This window comes from Cygnus atratus, chromosome Z, assembly GCF_013377495.2.
Source record: "Cygnus atratus isolate AKBS03 ecotype Queensland, Australia chromosome Z, CAtr_DNAZoo_HiC_assembly, whole genome shotgun sequence".
NCBI classification, from domain to species: Eukaryota; Metazoa; Chordata; class Aves; order Anseriformes; family Anatidae; genus Cygnus; species Cygnus atratus.
The window spans coordinates 42,764,278-42,785,475 of record NC_066396.1 but is presented as its reverse complement, the minus strand read 5'-3'; the positions used below and the strand labels follow the sequence as shown (position 1 = coordinate 42,785,475).

The window sequence follows — 21,198 nt, the reverse complement described above, 5'->3', positions numbered from 1 at the left end:
TATTTATGTTTAGGCTACAATTTATACTCCCAGTTACTTAGTGGCTGAATTTATCTAGAGTGCAAGGGAACATTTCACAAAAAAATCCATTGAAAAAATTCAGATAGGTATTTGTAGGATTTTAAACCGAGTCTGTCTAATCCTGGCAAAATAGTAATCAAAAGCTGTAAAACCATTAGTTTCCTTTGAGGGCATTCCACACTTCTTGGGCAGAGGAGCATTTATTTCATAATCCGTTTGCAATGTGTGATTTATTCTAATGAGAGGTCAGCTGGGCTGCTTGTACTTTGCTGGACCGTGTTCTTACCCTCGGGCTCTATTTCAGTGAATAAGGAAACACGGTTTTGTGAGGAGGTGGATTTGCATTCTGGTTATCACAACTTCGGTATGTGCAATTTACATTTTCAGATAAAGAAGAATAAGTGGAGGGGAATATAAAACATCTCAGTTAAGAATGTAACTGCTTCCGATGAAAAGCGAGCTTTTACCAAGGACTTAAGAGAAAGTGAGGAGCCTTGACTTCTGTCGAGAAAGACGGAAGCTAGTTCTGCTATACAAAGCACTGAAATCTGGCTCCTTCGGTTTATTGATTTTGCGCTTTCACTGTTTTCACAACGTCCATGCCTAAATCACTGCTGGTGGGACAGTCGCAGGCGCTCTCTCCACAACATTTAACCCGAAACTGCTCACGGGCAGAGGGAACCTACGTGGTGAAACCTCGGGTAGCCGCGGTTTCCTTGCCTGCCGCTAACACAAGGAGCAGTTTTGTGCTGCTGGCACCGGGCATCTTCCCGGGGGCTCCGGGGCGAGCAGGTGCCGTGCCGTGCCGTGCCGTGCCGCACCCTTCACCCTCCCTCCCCTCTCCGGCCACCTCGGCGCTTGTTGCCGGCCAGAGCCGCCCCCGTGCCCGCCTCCCTCCGGGGGCACCGGGGCGGAGCAGGGCCCGTCCCGTCCCGTCCTGTCCCGCCCCGCCGAGCGCACGGCGCAGTGCTGCCGCCAGCCCGGGCCGTGCCGTGCCGTGCCGTGCCGCGGGCAGAGACGGGGGCGATGGACCCCGACGGGGAGGACCTGTCCCGGCTGCGCGCCCTCTTCCTGTCTTGCGACGCCAACGGCTCGGGCCGCATCGAGCGGGAGGACTTCGCGGCGCTCTGCGCCGAGCTGCGGGTGCGGCCGGAGGAGGCCGAGGCCATCTTCCAGCGCCTCGACAGCGACCGCGACGGGGCCATCACCTTCCCGGAGTTCGCCCGCGGCTTCCGCGGCGCCACCCGGCGGCGGCCCGGAGCCGGCCGCGGGGAGCCACGGGACGGGGGAGACGACGAGGGGGAGACGGCAGCGGCATGGGCCGCCGCGGGGCTGGAGCATCCCTGGAGGGACTTCGAGGTCCGGCTGGGGGACGAGGCAAGGTTCATTCCCAGGTAAGCCCCGTCCCGTCCCGTCCCGTCCCGTCGGGCGCAGCGCTGCCCTGCGCCTCCCCTGACGCCACACAGCACCGCGACGGGCACTGCTTCGCCCCAGTGTCAGCGGGAAAGAAGACCGGGGGGTAGATTTGGGGCATTAAAGCTGGGTATGGTGGGTCTGTCAGTACGAAGCTGGTTGCATTTCACTGATACATATTTTGGGGGTCAGCAGTAGCCTGCCTGAAACTTCAGGTGCTCTGTGTTCTTACAAAGATCTTGGCCATAGAAAGTACAGAGTAATTCTGCTTAATTCAAAAATTGTAACTTGAACTGGAAAACAAGCAATATGAGTTTAAGGGCAGCTAGTTCAGGGGCAATTGAAACAGATACATGACCATATGCAAAGGGGCTTGTGTCAAACTCTAGAAGAGCTGTCTGTGAGATCCACAGGCTCTAATTAAAAGCATGTCAGAACCTGTGTAACTTTTCCACCAATCAAGTCGATTGTACAGTTTGTTGCTTTACAGGAACACAAATCATTGGCAAATTTATCATTTCAGACTTCATGTAACACACCTTAAATTAATTACTCCTGAACCCAATAGTTTGGTTCTAGCCACTTTTAAAAATCCATTTGGCTCTTGCAATGACAAATGTCTTAAAAGAGATATCCTGTAGATTAAAGAACTTACTGTTCATGCCCACAACCAGAGTAGGTTGCTTTTTACTGAACTGAAAAATAAGCCTCTTGTTTGAAAGTCTGCAGAAGCAATTCAGAACTTAACCTAAAGCCAGAGAGAAAATCAATAGGAGATGGAAAAGTGTGACTCATGAACAGTGATGGCTTGTGAAAGCATCCATCGCCTTTTGGTAATATGCCTATCTCCGTCTCTTGGTTACTGTGTTTGCAACAGCAGGGTTTGAATATAGTCTGGTTGCTTGTCTAAGAGGACAGTAGGACGGGACAGAACTAACCCTCTTGGGTTTGAGTGTCCAGACATGTCATTTAATTATATTGTTTTGGGATTATTATGCATCAAGTTGCAAACAGAACTGAATGTTGATAATTAAATACATGTGTGCCAGGTGGGCAGTTATTTGTTGTAACATTTCCCATTCATGTTTAGCTTTATAAATACCTTTGAACGTCCTTCACAGCTGGCTGTATTTGTTAGGTGTGTGCCAACGTCAGCCGAAGAACAGTGTGCCCTTTGTTTTTCCTGTTTTTTGTCGTTCCTGTGCTGAAGCACTAGAAGCAGGTCTTTGTTACAGCTCAACTTTTGTTCTTTTCTTTCCATTTATGACCCATATCTTTTTGTGCTGAAATATATCTGATATATATATTTTTTTATGTCCCACTGAAAACATTTGGACCAATTATGTGAATGAGCAACACATACATATAAAGTGTTAAAGTCTGGGCATGGGAGAGATTTTAAACAGCAGAATATAACAAAACAATGTAACGTACAAGCTGGTACTTCAAAAACATGTTTATCTTTTTATTTAAATTATTAAATTATTGTTTTATTTTTAGTTGTTTATTGGTTCTTTTTTTTTTTTTAACATTTTCTAAGAACAGGCCTAGGTTGGCACAGACCTGCCTCTTCAATACTTTAAAAGAGTCTGCGTTCTCACATTGTGGTTTATTACCCTTCATATGTTTGCTGTAACACTTGCATTGAAAATCATGAGAAAAGTAATTACAAGAAAGAAACTCCTCAAACAGAGATGAGTGGAGTTAGTTGTCCATATTTTTGATCTCAGTCTTGGGGGAACTTGGAGGTTCAGTCCCTCAAGATACTGTGCATTCTGGTCCTGCTCTAGCAAAACACTGTCACATGCTTTGATGCTGTTGTGGTTTGTACAGCAAAAAGCAAGGTGCAGGAGATTAAACTGATGAGTTAAAAATATGACTGAATTGAGGAGAAAATTACCCAGCACTTGTGGTCTGTGTCGTTCTTGAGTTCGATCAAATACCCATGGGAATCAAAAGGAAATTTTTCACTGATATCAGCATATGTGGTTCAGCCTCTTCTTCTATAAATGAGCTTTTAAAAGCCATAAATAAGTCTCCGTAATAGCATGGAAAACCCAGTAACACTGATCAATATCCTAACTCAGCCCTTAATGGAGCAGCAGGCATTAGATGCAACATTGTTTACTGTTAGGTACTGAGTAGTACTGTACTAAAATGAGTATATTTTGAATGTAGTTAATTTTTGAAAATATATTTTTATTGTGGGATGGACCTTGTCTCTGTATTTTGGTGTCTGGGTTGCATAGTTTTGTTAGCTTATATTGTGAAACATTCAAGTCCATTCTGGAGTTGTATCTTGTGTAGTTAAACAACAGTGGTAACACCGAAAAGTTTCTTTTCAGCCCTGCTCCTTCTTTTCCCAATCTGAACAGATTTTCAGGGCTGAATTCAGTTAGGTTTCTTTGTAAGGTGGTCATTGTGAGTCAAATTATTGTTTGTCTTAGTCTTCACATGTACTCAGTGAGCAATTGTGCCTCTAGCACAAAAAAGTGGAGTCTTTCCAGGCTAGTGACCTAGTATAATGTGTGAAGTCAGATTTTAGTGGAATTGCGTAGAGGGTTGGGTATTTTTTTGGCATTCATTTAATTTAAAATGCAACTACTCCTTCTTTGTTGTTATATTCAATCTGCTATAATGAGTAATTAAACACAAAACGGTTGCTGTACTTTTGATTTACATGTAGAAAATTGCCAACAGGGGTATAGCTGTGTAAGCTATAGTAGATCTACTTTATTAGAACTTAGACACATCCATTGGTTTATTCCTCTAAGAAATATTTGCATTTATCTAGAAGTAGACAAAAAAAAAAAAAAAAGAAGGAATTTAGCTATTTGGTGCTCCAGGCAGCGAGTACTCCAGTGTATTTCTTACGCTAGAAGGGTTTAGCCTGTGGTTGTGTTACTGGTGTTGCATTCTGGTTTGACACGTGGTCGTCCTCAGGTCTGTTTGGATTTCAGTGGTAAGATGAGAAGTTTCCCTCCACTCCCTTAGCAGGCATGCGCTCCTTTAAGTATGCGAGGAGGTCTCGTGATAGCCACACTTCTGCTTTTCTAACTTGGAACAAAAAATGATCCAACATTCACTGGTGTGTTAGGACAAAACCTGTTCTTATGATCCCTATGGCAGTTATTTCTGTCTGTAAATCATGGGCAAAAACTTCCCAGAAAACGTATTCTGAAATTTAAATTTCAAAGATCTTAAATCAGAAGGAGCAAAGATTTGAACTGCATGTATGGTTTGTCTTCTTGTTTATTGCTGGGATAAACTGTATCCCTTTCAACAATAGCAGGCAGTATTTCTGTGATATTTGGGATAATCTGTTTGGAAAATTAATTTCAGCATGAATGTAGGTGAATCTAGAGAAGAAAGTTTGTATCCCTGTTTTGAGTTAAATTCTTCTGCTTCTGACAGAAGCCTCTCCACTGCCTTGGTTGTTCATCTGGGGGTCTGTTTCTTTTGCCTCTTTTCTGCGTTGCCATACTGTGAGATTTTATGCATTGTAAAATTACAAAGTTTCCTAATTTGTGATAACAGTTCACTCCTAAATATGTAACCTGGACCTGTATAGAAAATGTTGGTCTGGTAGACATCATAAAATGAGAAAAGAGTGTTGTTTTTAACAGTAGCAGCTTAACCTGTGAAGGTGGATGATGCTCATGGCATATGCTGCTGTGCAACATGAGAGGAGGTGGGCTCTTCTGCAGAATAAACAGTCCAGAACTCATTATGCGCTTGCTGTCATGAGCCAGAATGGATTTTGTGCCAAAGTGAATAGAGAACTCAGCTTCAGCTCTTGTCAGGAGATTGTTTTTACTTCCAGGAGATGAAGAGCCATGATACTAGCAGTGGAATTTCCTTGGAAGTTGACGTGTGTTTCTCAGAGAGGCAGTGAATGCAAAGCCTGAGGAGAAGCAGCTGCTTGGGCAACCTTTATCACAGTGCTGGAGATGGGATCTGTGCTATAGGATTTTGTCTTGTCTTCTAATACATCTCACAATGAGGGGTTGGCAAATGGGTCTGCTGGAAGTGTGTGGAAGTGTGGAGGACTTTCTGTGAGCTAGAAGTCTTTCAGAGCTACCTTAGGTTTTCCTGCCAGTTATTTTTTTCCCTTTAATCAGAACAGCATCTGTACCAAATAACTTAGTCTCTTAGCATTTGTTTTCCTGAAATTTTCGTGTCTCATTTTCCATAGACTCATCCTTTGGAACATTCTGCCTCTCCACAGACTTTATCTTTCCCTCCTTTCCTACAGGCTTTTCCACACCTGCCCCACTACTTGCTCCAAGTTACACATCTGTCCTCAGGCAGGGAACAGTATTTTTTCCTTGGAATGGTATTTATTCCTTGGAAACACTAGAAGTCCCTTCCCTGCAAATCCGCTGCCACTCCCTTGCCCAGACTCTCTCACCGGGGGGTTGAGGATTTGTTCTTCTTTTAATGCAGTTCAATTAGTGAAAGGACTTATAAAGAAAAGCTGATACTAAAATAAATGCTGTGCTTCAGGTTGAGAAATACTTCAAAGTTTAATTTGTATGAACGTTTCATGTAATTGTGTCTTTCCTCAGGGCTCTTACTCTAGGAGAAAGCATTAGACACTCACCTGGGACACAAGGTTTTCTGAACAGGGTATTTTCCTATCCTTGGTAGTACACATAGGTTATTGATCTCCAGTGTAAGGACAGATGTCTAATGCCTGATCTTTCTCTTGCTTTGACCACCCAGCTCAGATCCTCCTTGCTCAGAAAACCTTGCATTTCATCCTTTCATACCCACACCAGAACAGAGGTGCTACAGGTGGTTGGAGTGATTTTTACAAGCTCATGTACACTGGGAGGAGACCATTCAAAGAGAGAACATCCTAAAGCCTAGAAACAGGGGCATATTATTATTATTATTATCAGTATGCAGACATGTTTAAGTATAGTGGTGATTGTCTTTGCTTCTACCTGCACATACAAAATCAGAAGCTATATTTTACCTGTGCCTGAAGGATGTCTGGGTCAACAAATCAAAGAGAAAGTTTGAAAGTTGGGGACCTTAAGTCTGCAGGTAATAACACGGATAAGAAAGAGGACAGAAGTGAAGGCAGAGATCAGAAAAGCAGCAATGGATGTTGCTGAAAAAAACATATATATATATATGTAGACAGAAAGACCTCTTTTGAGTTAATGTAATTAATGCTCTTGCTGGAGAACAATTTGGTCTAGTTTTCTTACCTCTCATTGCAGTCCTGGCCCAGTGAGATTCTTTAGCCCACGGACACTTCCAGTCCAAGTGGGCTTTATCTTGTCCTGCTGCATTGTGGTCTTCTGAGTGCTCTGCACAGGTGGGCCCTGAAATTCTGCTGGTACCCTTGTAAGTCTCTACCTTTCTAAATCAGACCCTGGTAAATAGACACAAAATAGTGGTGGAAGAAGCACTGAATCATTACCATGCCAGGGGAAGTGGTATTATAACATCACTGTCAAATCTTTGATTTTTGTCTGTTTTCCGAAAGCTTATTGCACTTTGTCTTTTACTTGGTGGAGAACTGCACTGCATATACAGCCCATCCGGTCAGGCTAAGCAGAACATGTAACATAACAAACTTTCTCTGCTACTAGGTAGGGAATACATGTAAGAAACCCAGCAACCATAGAGTTACTCTTCTTTGATACATTCCACCAACTTCCTTTAAGCTGCATTCAGAGGGTGGACTGGTAGGCAAACTGTCATTCAGCCATTCAAAACAATACTGTGAATTGATATGAATTGGTTTAAATAAAATTATGCCACGTAATATCTAAGTATCTGATATCTCTCTTTTTTTTTTTTCTTTTTTTTTTTTTCTTTTTCCCTCAGCTCTTTTTCCATTCTACTTTGGTATTTTAAATCTATCATATTACAGATGGCATTATCATCAAGGCAGATTTATTTTCTTTCTGTAATGCAGTAACTCTATGTAATACAGTATTATGTGAAGTTATTAAAATATTAGTTAGTTAATACAATTACAATTAATATAATTACAGTTAATAATTTTACAGAGAACCTAAACTAGTAAAACCTTTGAGATGAGGTAAGGTAAAGTCAGAGCAGTATCTGGTCAGGATACTGTACTTTTTTGAGCTATAAGTGCTTTGTGCTTATACTTCATGGTAGATGGTACAAGTGTAGAACCAGAGGGTCCAAAGTGACAGTTTCTTTCATGTTGTATTTGAAAATGCGCTTGCTATGCAATTGTGAAGCTTTACAGCTGTGTTTGTGTGGAACTTAAAGGGGTACAGCTTTTAATCTATTTAAAAGGGGATTTCTGGATTTCAAGAAACACTAATTTTAAAGGACAAACCTGAGCATTTCGTATGAATTTTGTTGAGACTGAAGCAAAGGCATTTTAGTTTCCTTTTTTTTTTTTTTGTCCAGAGCAAAGATTATTCAGTATTCAGGAGTCAGCTCAGTGAAGTCTATTTGTGAAATCTCCCTCAATAAATAATTTTGAGTAACTAATACATTTGCCAAAAGAAATGGCATGTCCTGGAGAGAACTGGAGATAAACAAATAAATTTGGCAATATCTATTGCAACTAGTTTGTCCTGCTGCGGTGAAGTCACTAATGCTTAGCAAAGTGTGCAGAGGAGTGATTTAAAATATGGAAATAGATGATTAAGAACAATTCTTCTCTTAATCATCAAATACTTATTGCATGCTGATATACAGTGTATATAACTTCATCCTTCTAAAATCCTGTGAAAATATAAAATATCATCACAATATGCTTTCTGCTAATGCATCATGGATGCTTGGAGTGATTAAGTCAGTAAGAGTCTTCCCAATTCATGAAAGTGTATTACTGCTTGCTGGAGGCGTAAGTAATCAAGTAGGGTCCCATCAATTTTGTTGCATTAATTCATTTTTCCTGCATTTTTCTGTTGCTACAGTAGTTGTTGATCCATGTTTTTAATTGAGATATCCTGTAAGGCTGCCATAGAAGCACTCAGGTGAGTGTCACTGAGAATTTTAGTGGCCAATTTCTACCTAAAAAAGTCTTGTGTGTCCTTTCCAGGATTCTGTGCAGTTGTGTTTGGATGGTTATTGTTTTGCTTCCTAAAACTAGGTCACAGATGTTTTGAGTCCGTTTGTATGGTAGCCAGTCACTGGGCTGAGGAGGAACAATAAATAAACGAGTTTTTGGTATCATAGGCAAAATTAACTCTTACAGTAACTACTTTGTGCTTCTAACTATTACATCTTAAAACAGAGCAGACAGCCATATGGCAGAAGCACAGCAGTGTGCAGAGATTGATTTCTGTCTTCAGTTCTGGCATCTGTATTTACATAAACTTTGCAAAGAAGCTGCAGGAGGGAGTGACTGGCACTTTTGTAAAGAGCACAAACTTGCAGAAATACAGTATTCTCCTACAAATGTCTTCTGATCCTGGCACAAAGTACTGTAGTGAAGGGCCAGACTAATTGGTTGACTCTCCAGTCCAACAGCGTAAGACACCATACCTTCCATTTTGCTACAGCCAATAACAGTCCTTGTGGTAGGAGACTTCTGGTGTTATGCATGGGTTGTTTTCAGTCACAGGACTTTCAGGACAGATGGAGGTACAGTGTAGTTTTATGGATGTAGCTTCTTTGACCTGAAGTTAGCAAATGACTAACCCTGCACAAGATGGGGCAAGAAAGAGTACCAAGATAACCCTATATTCTTGTGAAAATAAGTGATGTAGGTCCTTAAATATCCTACCATAAATTGGTAGGCCGTGATTTGGAAGAATCCCAGGTAAACGTTTGCTCAAGTAATGAACGTTTTGTGTTAACATCGAGTAAAAAGTAATTTTGCCACTGTTTGGTTGCTTTCTAGGAAATAAGGTTATTAGTAGGCATCTCCTTGGCAACACTGAAATTTAAAGGAAAAAAAAAGATAATTCCAGAATACAAATCTTATATTTGTATTTCTTATTCCTAAAAATTATATGCACTGACCTAGATTGTGTTGAATGTATCTGCCTCAAAAGATTGATAACCTCTGTCCATCTTGCTGTGGCTAGTGCTATTTCTGTTTTACATGCGACACTTCTAAAGGGGTATGTGTACATTGACACTGTGTGAAGAAGTGACATTCTTCAGCAGCTAATTTCAAATACACACAGTAGCTGCTTCTATCTAAAATTTGAGACTGTTCTGTAATGGTGTATTAGCTGTTTTGGTGAGGTGTTTACACCTCTGAAGGACGACTGCTGAAGTGCCAGGAATTTATGAGATGCAGCATATGTTACCGTATCCTGCTATCAGACTAAATGGAATTTCAAGTAAAGGGACTACAGAGAGACTGCATTTTGTAATTTTTGAAGTACAGTCATGCTCCAGCTTCAAGGCTAATCAGCAGTAATGGAAGTGTGGTAGGAAATCTGTGAATGGTATTACCTCGGGACACTCAATTTACTGTTTGTCCAGTTGCTGATACTTGGAATTCAGTGTTTAAATACAACCAATCTATTGTACACTTGCAATTTAACTGAGACCTGGCGAACCTCAATCTCAAACTTATTTTGTGATATGTGCTGTTATCACAAGCATTCTAAATTTCTCTATTGTGCTGTAATCTTTCAGCACAGAAATTTCGCATACATCTGAATGATGTAATAGTACAGAGTGAAAGAAGGCAGATTTTAAATGATTTTTTTGTTGTTGTTATTTTTTCCTGATTTTAGTATTTTTGATGGTGTTATTTTAACTGAGTGTGATTGCCAAGGAAAATGTCCCGTAACTGTTTTTTAAAGGTAGAATACTGAGTAAACATATGTTTGGGGATTTCTTAAATGATATATTGGTTATACATATGTTGTAGCATCTGAAGATCAGATAAATCTGTATGTTATTGTAGCCATTTGTGAACCTTGATCTTACTCTGTTTAAATGTTATTTAAATGAAATTGTATGCATACATAGTCAGAGTCAAGTTTACATTAAGTTTGACTTCTGTAGATACTGAATACACCTAAATCATAAGCCTTCGTAAAAGAGACCATTTGCAAGAGAGAAACATGTAGGTACACAAAAATGCCTCTGGCTTCAGTAAATCTGTATTTTCTGTGGTGGTGTTATGTTTCTGTATATTGAAATAAGTATCTACATTTCATATGGAAACTTATTTTTTGGCTTCCTGAAATATTTAATTGTTTAAAATGGAAATCTGAGCTACAGGACCAATTCTGGTAGAGTTGTAATAAAATAAATTATACTTTTAGTGGGAAAATCATACAGAAGAAGCAGAGTGCTGGAATGTTGATAATTTAAACTGTGGAAGTACCTCAGGTAGGAAAACCACATTGAATGTTGATATCATAGTTGTAGTGAATGTGTTCATTAGCACTGCCTTCATAGAAGATAGAAGAGTATCATCTTTCTAATAAGGAGGATCATTAAATCAGAGGTTAAGCTTTCCTGTAACAATAAAAGGTGGACAGGTATTTGTGATGTGTTAGATATGGTGTCGGACTAGAAATTTGCAAAACATTATTTCTCTTTACATTTCTGCCACTGGTATGATGTATTTCGTCATGACTGGTCTGCTTCCTGCACTTTTGTAGACCTGCTCTTCCGTTTTAACTTTTCTTTTCTTTTTTTTTTTTTTTAATCTGTAAATTCTTGAATACCTGCCTATGTTCTGGTATATTGTGTACAGGGCAGTCAGCTTCAGTTGTCCTTGCGATTGCTAAATTCTGATGTTATAGAATTTTCTATGATAAATTGCCTTATGATAATCCAGTTATTGGAACCAAGCTGGCATGTAACACAAACTGTTACCTGAGATTACTAATGGTATGACCAGAAATCAGAGCTTTTTACAAACTAATCTATGTAATAACATTTTGGTGCTTATGCTATTGTTTGTTTTTGCATCTTGTTAAAATGGTTTGCTTTGACAATTAAAACTGTACACAATCTACAGGAATGAGTCCAGATTAAATGGGAATCAGAACATTGTACTCCTGCATTGGGGCAGCCATTAAGAAACAGTATAAATTTCAGGAGGTCTTTTAATAACTTAAGGATCTACAGAGACCTTTTTATTTTTTTCTTTATATATTTATTGTCTTTCATATAAGAGTTATGTATAAAATTAGCTTCTTACATTTTTTTTCTTCTACTTTTATTTATTTATTTATTTATTTTGTGTGTGGTATAAAACAGGGCTGTCATTATTAGGGGTGCAGACTTCAGCACCAAAATACTTTGTTTTAAATGAGAGACCTGTATTTTCTTTTCCCCTACAACTCTGCCCACTTTTACAAAAGATATGAAGACTAAAAGTCCAACAGATGGGGGAACATCAGACTTTGTACAGGTAGCTCTCTTTGCTTCTGTGCCTCTGTGGGTTGCTTTTTGCTTTTCTCAGAGTTTTGCGGGCCATGCATATTTCCATATTGCTACAAAGATATTGTTACCTGTATTCAGTTTTCAAGATAGCTTCAGCCTACCTAGCAAACCTCAGTCATTTTACCCCCTGTAGTGGTGTCACAGGACATATGACCAGCCCCTACTCTACCTTAAACATCCATTTTTACTTAGGTGGTTGGTGTGCTTACCCACTTTCACATTTTTATGCAGCTTGCTATAGCATTATACCTCTCCACAGATTATAATTAACATTATAGCCACCAGAAATGTTGATTTGCATTGTGGATTACTCCAGTGGCATGCTCTTCAACACATCACGAATATAAGTACAAAAAATTGACTAAAATTAAAAAAAAGATTTTTCTACAGTAGCTATATTAAAGAAATGGAAAGGGTAAAAATAATTTAGAAGAACTCAGACCTATCTTGCTGAATGTTCAATGTCTGTATCTAACTTGTTAAATTTTAAAAATAGGCAATAAAGGGAGCTACCTTCATTTGTAATACATTTTTCAAACCTCTTACAAAGCATTGTTCCAAGTAAGTCTATTAAAAAGGTATCTGTCTTTTTCAGACAAGAGCAAGTCAGTGTTCTGTATCAGAACATACACATAGTGGAACCAAGATTAATCCAGCCGTACGAACATGTCATTAAGAACTTCATCCGAGAGATCAAGCTTCAAAGCACAGAGATGGAAACCTTGGCCATCGCTGTCAAAAGGTATAGTGAGTTGTGCTTCCAGTTCAGTTATGCAGTTACATTTTTCTCTATCACACTTTCTTGGATTAAACTACTGGAAGTCAATGCCAAAATATGCCTGAGTGTTTTCATATGTATGCACATATGCATAAACATTCCCTGTTCATACTTTGGATAAGGTCTGTCTGTGTTATGTTTAATGCCTTAATGCATTTTGACTCCTCTTCCTTGGCTGTACCTTTGAGGTTTAGCATACTCTCCCATTACAATTTCATTTGAAAAAATGTATTTTTGCTTCTCCTGAGTTCAGGACAGAGATTTTCTATGTGTCGGTGCTGCAAATTGCTGCAAGTAGTTACCCTTTTAAAGTCTCTTTACAGAATAACTAGAGGGGGCCTTTATCTTTGTAACTTCATTTTCAAAATATGATGTGATGTCTTTCATATTAATCATCTGCTGTCAGTTATTATTTAAAATCTAATTAGCCTGTATTTTCAAATTAATTTGTGATTTGGGTTCCCAACCACACCAGTTTCAAGGTCTGGGCAGTGCTCAACTGTTTCCATGTCTGTCTGTCCAATTTGTTTCAGTGGAGGCCAGAAAATGTGTTTCACGTAAGTTTTTTTGTCAAGACACAGGGCAAGTCTTAAGAGAGTATTTACTTTTAAATTTTAGAGCTCAGGATAAAGCGGCAGTTCAGCTCACTGAGCTGGAGGAAGAGATGGAACAACGGATACAGGCTGCGGAGCATAAAGTTAAAAAGGAAGTGAGTATTTTGTATTTACACAATTTCATAATGACCAAACTCTCAGTGGATTTATGCAGGATTGATGGCCAGATGTGTCTTTGATGCTGATCGACTGGCTCAAAGCCAATGAAAGCAGGGCCTAGATGAAAAGAAAATATCCAGGAGATGGGAAATGTATTCTCTTAATGCTTCTCAAAGGGGAATGGCTGCTCAGATGTAATAAACCAAGAAAAAAAAATCTCTTTTTCTTTGGTAAGAAAATAGTGATGTAAAGCAGTTTATTTCTGAGTCCAATATCGGAAACAGGTTAGAAAAAATGACCTTTCTCCAGAAAAGAATGGAATTTAGTTCTAGTAACTAATAGATGAATTTATGTAGAAATTAATGCTTAAATCATTTGTTCCTAATTTGTACATCTGACTGGAGCAGTGACCTTTCTTTCCCCTGTTGTTACGTTCTGGTCCTGCAATATTATTTTAAAGACTTCTAGAGAATAGAGGTGTTTGTGATGATAGGGTGTGACAGTCGTGACCTCTTGAAGTTGATAGGATATTCTCTGTTTCAGTGTACTCAGGTTTTAGCCTTTGTTTCAGCCCACTTGCAGTCTTGATGGCAAAGTACAAGAACCCTCTTCCCCTTTCTTATTGAAAGATATAATAAAACTGCACGTGCCCGTGTAATCCTAAGCAGAAAGCAATACAGGAAATCCACCCTACCTGTCTTGTCTGCTTCATGTTGAACTGTTACTAAATTCATGTATGATATACCAAACTTTGTAGTATATGTAATATGAGCTGTTGTTCATGCAAAGTATTCTTATGTGGGCATAAGAAATTCACTGATTAAAACATAAACTCTGGTTATTGTCATTACTTTGGTAGGATGCACCATATACTGAACCTCTGTATATTTGGTATATATTCTTTCATCAAAGTGTTTGCAGGATAAGAAGCAAGAAAGTGCAGTCAGCCAACTTGCTGATTTTAAATATCTCTTAGTAAATGATGTGTGAAAGTAAAAGGTGTTCTGACAGATTTGCTTCGAACATTGTCTTTTTCTATACAAGAGGAAAAATTCCTATTGCGGCATCAAAATCTGTTTTCCTAGTAACGAAATACAATGACATAAAAACGTTATAGTCCCAATAAAATAGCATATCATAATATATTTAACAAATTATAATACAGGTCTCAGTACAGAAAAACTTGCCATTTCCAAGGAGAGTATGCATTTATATTTAGAAAACAAATAAGTTTGCTTTGGAAAATTTCTGTTCTGCAAAAAGTAGTAAATCACTGGAAAAAGTCCTGAAAAACTTGTTCCCTACTGTAAAAATATGACCAGGGTGTGCGCGTTTGTTCAATCGGAGGACATCCTCAATCATATACTATCTTTATGTAAAAGTCTGCTACCTATTATCTGAATGTAGTTTATGTTTCAGGTTCTAAAAAGGACCCTTTGTAGTTTGCAGTGTTTATGCTAGATCTGTTCTTTGGATTGAAGTGCCAAAGAAATGGCCAGGCAACAGCCCGAAGAAGTCATCGTGTTAGTTCTCAGATTGTTGCTGAGTTTCATGGATTGAGGTTTCACCTTTCACACCCAGATATTGAAGATGGGCTGTAACTTGTTTCCCACAACGTTCTTCTCAGTACACTCCTGAACGTTCACTGTAGCTCATAGCTCTGCATACTCCACCTACTAGAACACCCTGAGAGTAAATGTAAGGTATTTACTTTGTGGGATTGTGCTAAACCATTAATCTTAGAGCCTGTACTCAGGGCTATTGTTTGCCAGAGTGATCTCACTCATACCACCATGACACCTGCCTTTGCATGATAGTATCTGCAGTGCGAGCCTATCCTCTATTTTGTTTCTTCAGGGGAAGCAAATAGTTACCAAGTAATACTTAGGAGTCCAGTATAGGTGCCAGAAGGAAGAGAATCCAGCCTAAGCTGATTACTATGACAGATTATCATTTTAACACACGGATGTCGGCATCTCAGGGAGGGAAGTACTGCATTCTGAGCAAAGTCCATGCATGCTTTTTCTGTGTGGAAGCACAGCCTGTCTTGCAAAAAAAATGCATGCACCTTGGTACCTGGGAGTGCTTGGGGGGGAGAGCTGAATGCATGCACATCTGCATTATTGGGCACATACCATTCTTTGTCAATCCCAGACCCTTCTTGGTGAAACTTCCTTTCACAATTTCTTGGAATTAAAATAATATCCCCAATACTGCACTTGATTTAAGACCAAGTACTATGTGAAACTCTAATGACTAAAGATGCTGTCATCAGCATACCTTTTACTGAACGTGGGCCTGTCATATTTAAACGCTTGCAAGCAAAAAAATTCAAAGAAAGTATGTAAGTAACTGATGGTGGCACGGTAGTGCTATTACCAGCATGTTGTGTGCAAAACCCTGGAAGGCTAGTTTGAAAAGGGTTCAGCGCCTTGACTTGCATGTCTGTGTGTGTGTACATACATCTGTATAGGTAATACACACCTACATATATGTAAAAGTAAAATTTGAACACTCCTCTTTTGGCTTTACTTAAGAGATTGAAAATGCTAAGCATAGGAGACTGTGAGAAGAAAGCAAGCATGGAATTGACCCATGTCTTCACTTCCAACTCAGTGTTTCATTTCTATGAATATTTCATAAGTGGACTGCAATAATAGAATCAGTATCAGTGGATTTTAAGAAAGGGGTTGTAGACAATGGAAAGACAAAATTACACACATTAATCTAATGGGAAAATGTTTGGCTTTCCAAATTGATGGATACATTTTTTAAAAAACATTTGAAACCTATGTCAGCTTTTAATAAGATAACGTATTACAGGAGAAACGAAAAGCTGAAGAAGCACTAAATGAGTTGAAGCGCCAATATGATACTGAAGTTGGGGATCTCCAGGTGACAATAAAAAAACTTAGAAAGGTAGGTAACTTGAACTCATGGCTAGAATTTTTAAAGTGTTGGAAGAGATGCTGACTTTATGAAGTGCTTTCCCCTATATGGTTAATCACGATGTAGTTTTTTAATTTAATGTGTATAGGTAAATCACAACTTCAAATTATTTTTTGGGTTGTGTTGTGGTTCTGTGCTGTTGTATACATTTTGTGTAATTTAGTGAAATACTTAGGAAAGAGACCAAATTGCCAAATTCTATTGCTGAATGATTTTCTAGGTCCATGAAGATATCAACACTGCAGTTACCTGTCTTGTTTTTGATACATTAGAAACAGTCTAATATATTACCACTCAGTATTTCTAATTAATAGACTTAGATGAAATTGTCAATCCAAATGTACTAATTCACTATATTACTACACTGCTATTCACTAGCGGTTTTGTCATCTATTGCATTTCTTTCAAATGTTAAAAATCTTAAAAATCTTAAAACATCTTATAGAAGACCAGAAAATTTTGGAATAATTTTTGGAATAATGCTCCCTACTCATGCAGCTGGGAATACTGTGGGTTTTAAAAACTTCAACAGCTGTAACACACTCTAGGGGTTATTTAATATCATTTCCATTAAGTTTTACATATTTTGAATGAGAATAATCAAGAATGTACGTTAACTGAGTGTTTTTTTTTTTTTTCCATCCTAGCTGGAGGAGCAATCCAGAAACATAAATCACAGGGAAGATGTGGTTGAGCTGAAAAAAAGAATACATGATATGTTGCTGGTAAGAAACGATTATCATTAGGATATTAATTTAGCCTCAATTTTATGCTTTTTGAAATAGATTGCTTTCCCCCCCCACATTTAATGCTATTAAATAAAATAACTTAAATTAAATGAATAATTTAATGATTAAGCTAAGAGGAACTTTTACGGTTGTTGATATGTGTATAGAGATCTTTAACTTGGAAAAAAAATTAACAGTTCTATATAAATGCATGCACATTCTAGGTATTACATTTAGAAATGGCTTGAAATGACATAGCCCCATTTATGTACAACTATGAAATCCAAAAATCAAAATTCATTGTGGCTCTTGCTTGTAACTTTACAGATTTCTCTGATGTTTTAGAGTGCTCCTCTTCTCTTTCTTCCTCTCTGCTGAGATTTCCTAGTGTTTCATTTTTATTTTATTTTGATGGCTTTTATTTAAGTACTACAATATGTCAGCATTTTATGGAGATGATTATGACAGCTTTTATCTCACATCTTCCTTTTTTACAGGAAAATCAGAAACTTAAGAAAGATCTCCTAGAAGCACAGACAAATATTGCTTTTCTACAGAGCGAATTAGATAGCTTGAAAAGCGAGTATGCAGATCAGACTTTAAACACGGAGAGGTAAGATCTTTCTACTTCATTATTTTCACCAGGAAAAAAAATCTTTTGTCTGATACAGTTACTATGTAAAGTTGGTAGCTTATTTTCTAAATTTGCCATAGGCAGGTACATATTTGACACCATGACTGTTACTCACTTTGCTTATCAGGTCTCTGAGAGAGCAAGTTCTGAACATGATGCAAACTTTGATAATTGTTCAAGGAAGCCCATTGATTTTACTGGGGCTTCAGTTAGGAGTAAATGTTTTTTCCTCCATGACTTGCACTCTGATGTGTATCTCTGTGAATATTAGGGAAAATAGTCTTGGGAGCCTCCCACATTCATCTCAACCATTTTTTCTGAGAGCAAACGAGAGCTGCTTCTAGATTTTCAGGGTAATTTAAGAGTCTTTGTAACAGTGTCAATACACTGTTACCTTCATAAAGCACAAAAGGTATTTCAGTGAGTCAGCTCATATGATTTCGTTGATTTTTTTTTTTTTTTTACTTTTCATTCACAGTCTTTGTTGAGATTTACTTGCATAGATCAATTAAGTTACCAAGTTACTTGTTTTGTGTAAAACTGCTTTTAACAGAATTCAGCAAGGATGTAAACATAGCAAAACTGAATTCAGAATTATCTTGAAAAATTATCTTCCTTCCACCCCCTCATCACCTTTATAAATGTTAGCTGTTGAGTGTAGCCCTCTGCCAAGAGCAGTATAAAAATAAAAGAAGGTATTCTGTAAAATATAACTTTTTTTTTTTTTTTTCAGAGACCTAGAAATGATCCGTGAGTATACTGAAGACAGGGATAATCTGGAAAGACAAATTGAGATGCTTCAGTAAGTCCTCAGTAATTCAGATTTTATTAACAAGCTTTGTCTCAACATAGTCATAGATAAATATTTTTGTAGTTCTGAAAAAGGCTACTATGAGATTTGGCAAAAATAGCAAGTAAAAGTACTAAAATGGCCTCAGTGCTCATTGAAGGTAGTCTGCTGATCTTTATTATTTCATCTTAAGTTTGTGTTCCTCTGTACTCAAGTCAGATAATAATGACAAGATACTGCTATGGCATCTAAGTTTTGTGTTTCTCCTTGATGTTTTTGTTTGAGCTCCCAAAAAAAAAAAAGGCCTATCAGATCCCACTTCTTCGGATACTCACTTTGAGAAGGCTGAATCCATTTAGAATGGCATTAGTTGCATTCCTGATTCTTATTTTTAGCTTAAAGTAATTGTGCACCAGACAACTTCAATACAATCAAGTTTTTGGTAGCCTACCCATGTTCTGTTTATGCATTCTAAAACTTCTGTTTTTTTTTTTTTTTTTTTTTTTTTCATGCTACTTGTTATGTGGAGACTTGGAGAGTCATCCTGTGCCATTTGCTTTTAGACTGAGCTCTCCAGTGACTCAGGCAGCCAGGAGGTATTGAATATTTAGCCGGCGCAGGTGGCAACTTCTTGAATTTAGTATTTGGTAGTGTGTCACAGTGGAACCACCAACATTTTTTTTTCCTTTTCCTATTTTTTTTTCTTAGCCTTTCTGATAAACTGAATGAGATTTGAGTCTATCCATACTATTCTAAATATCATTACTTTGGCCCCTTTTTTATTGACTTTTCTTCTCCAGTAACTCCCAGTCTTACTATTATCTGGAAAGCAGTAAGTGTATGCAGTACTATACTAGGCACACAGAGAGTTTTGCTTTCAAGGAGGATCACAATGAATAGTTTGTTATATCTTTAGTTCATTCTTAATCACATTCTTTCTTTCAAGCAGCTGAATCACATCTGTGTTTAAAGTAGTCTCAGCAACACTTAAAGGATAGTTATGTTTTATTTCAGGAATGTCTGTAACAGTTTACTCCCCCATAGGTGTTTTTTTGTTTGTGTCTTTCAACCTCTCAGATGACCACAGATCGTAACATGGAAGTGAAACAGGGTTTCCCAGACTGCCACTGGAGGCTGAACTTTACAGTGCTTTATTTTATCAACAATCATTTGTTTATCTGACATCACAATTCTGGTCCCACATTACTCCTTGCTGTTCACCTAAAGAAGAAGAAAGCTTTTTTAAAAAAAAACTATGTGTTTTTTCAAATTTTTCTTTGCTATAAGTTATATATATATTTATTGTTCTTTGCTGTACTCCTGCAAGTTAAACTATATTTTTTTGTTAGATCAGCTAACAGAAAACTACATGACAGCAATGACGGTTTAAGAAGTGCACTTGAAAACAGTTTCAGCAAGTTCAACAGGTCATTGGTATGTAATTATAAGTTTGTAATGTTATACTTTTAGCTGTAAGAAATAGCACACCAAATGCAAACTAAAAGACTAACAGGGACTGCTGGTAGTAGGCCCTCACTCAGGGCTATCGCAGTTGTACAGGCATCTGTTGTAGCAGATGTAACACAGCATCCTTCAAATCAGAGAATGGAAGGACTGAAAGTCACAAAAAATCTACTCTATATTGCTATTTTGTGGTATTACTTATTATTATTATTATATTTGTGGAAACCTGCTAATCTCCAAAACTAGTAATCGGGCAAGCTCTTGCATCACCAAGAAAGCAAGTAACTGTTTTAGAAGAGTGAAGCCAGAATAATGGGCCCACAGAGAGAATACTTGCCAGGAAAGGGGGAAAATTGAATGGGAATTCAATTTGCTGCCATGCCCTGAAACGCATGCAAGGGAGGGAAACTACATCTCAGCTGGTGACATTTTCCTTCTTAAGGTAGTAGTCAACGTGATATGTTCAATACTGAGATCTCAAACGTGATATTTTCAAAATATTGAGATCTCAAAATCTCATAGGTATAGTTAATGAAATAATCCTCTTGGAAATTCCATCATCTTGTGATTGAGTGTGGCTAGCAGGTCCAGTATTATGGCAACAGTGGAGCCTAAAATAGTAGATGTAGTGGACCTTTTGGCATCCAGTCATATTTAAAGGATGATGTTTAATTAAAAAAAAGTGGTTGGATATACATGAAAATATACAGTACTAATTTTGATGATTGATGCTTTTATCATGATGAATATAGATGCTTACTGTATGTTCATCAAATTTAAGCATTTGTTATGTATCTGTCTCAGCGGTTAGCAAACACCTCACCAGGAAGTACCATTTCTAGAAGCAGTCCCAAATGCAGTGGTGGACAGTCTCCTCTAAACCCACAATATGACAGGTAAGCCAGGTTTGCTTTTACTAAGTTTAAAAAGACTAGGCATCACAAATGTCTTAGAAAGTCAAGTATTGTCAAATAAGAGAGAAAACAATTCTTCTTGATTCAAAATAAATGTGGCCATAGCATAAGATCCAAAGTACAGTGAAGTTAAGAGGAATCTTTTCAGTGATTTCAGCTCAGGAAAACTCTGTTCAGTGGTAATGGTAAATTGCAGAAAGGTCAGACAGCCTTTTGTTTACTCTTAGGCTATTTTGTTGCTAGTTTTATTTTTAATCTCCCATCCTTGTCTGCAAAAAACCAAAAATCTACTGAGGACCTCTATTACCTGGCCTCCTCAGTACTTAGGAAATAAGACAGTTTTGTTCATATCTTTACCCTATGTGTCTGTTTTTTTCCTGTAATAATTACAAAAGTATATAGGCCTAATTCTTCAGGAGAATAAAC

General features: G+C 38.1%; 1 protein-coding gene across 1 annotated transcript in view; it reads left to right on the top strand.

Moving 5' to 3' along the window:
• Positions 1–979: 979 nt before the first annotated feature.
• Positions 980–21,198, top strand: part of RASEF (RAS and EF-hand domain containing) — a 34,414-nt gene continuing 14,195 nt past the window's right edge. The window contains exons 1-9 of the mRNA XM_035565293.2: positions 980–1,415; positions 12,398–12,544; positions 13,199–13,289; positions 16,117–16,212; positions 16,890–16,967; positions 17,468–17,583; positions 18,338–18,406; positions 19,744–19,828; positions 20,663–20,754. Of these exons, the coding sequence (XP_035421186.1) occupies positions 1,048–1,415; positions 12,398–12,544; positions 13,199–13,289; positions 16,117–16,212; positions 16,890–16,967; positions 17,468–17,583; positions 18,338–18,406; positions 19,744–19,828; positions 20,663–20,754 (1,142 nt within the window). The 5' untranslated portion in view covers positions 980–1,047. The remainder of the gene's footprint in view (positions 1,416–12,397; positions 12,545–13,198; positions 13,290–16,116; positions 16,213–16,889; positions 16,968–17,467; positions 17,584–18,337; positions 18,407–19,743; positions 19,829–20,662; positions 20,755–21,198) is intronic.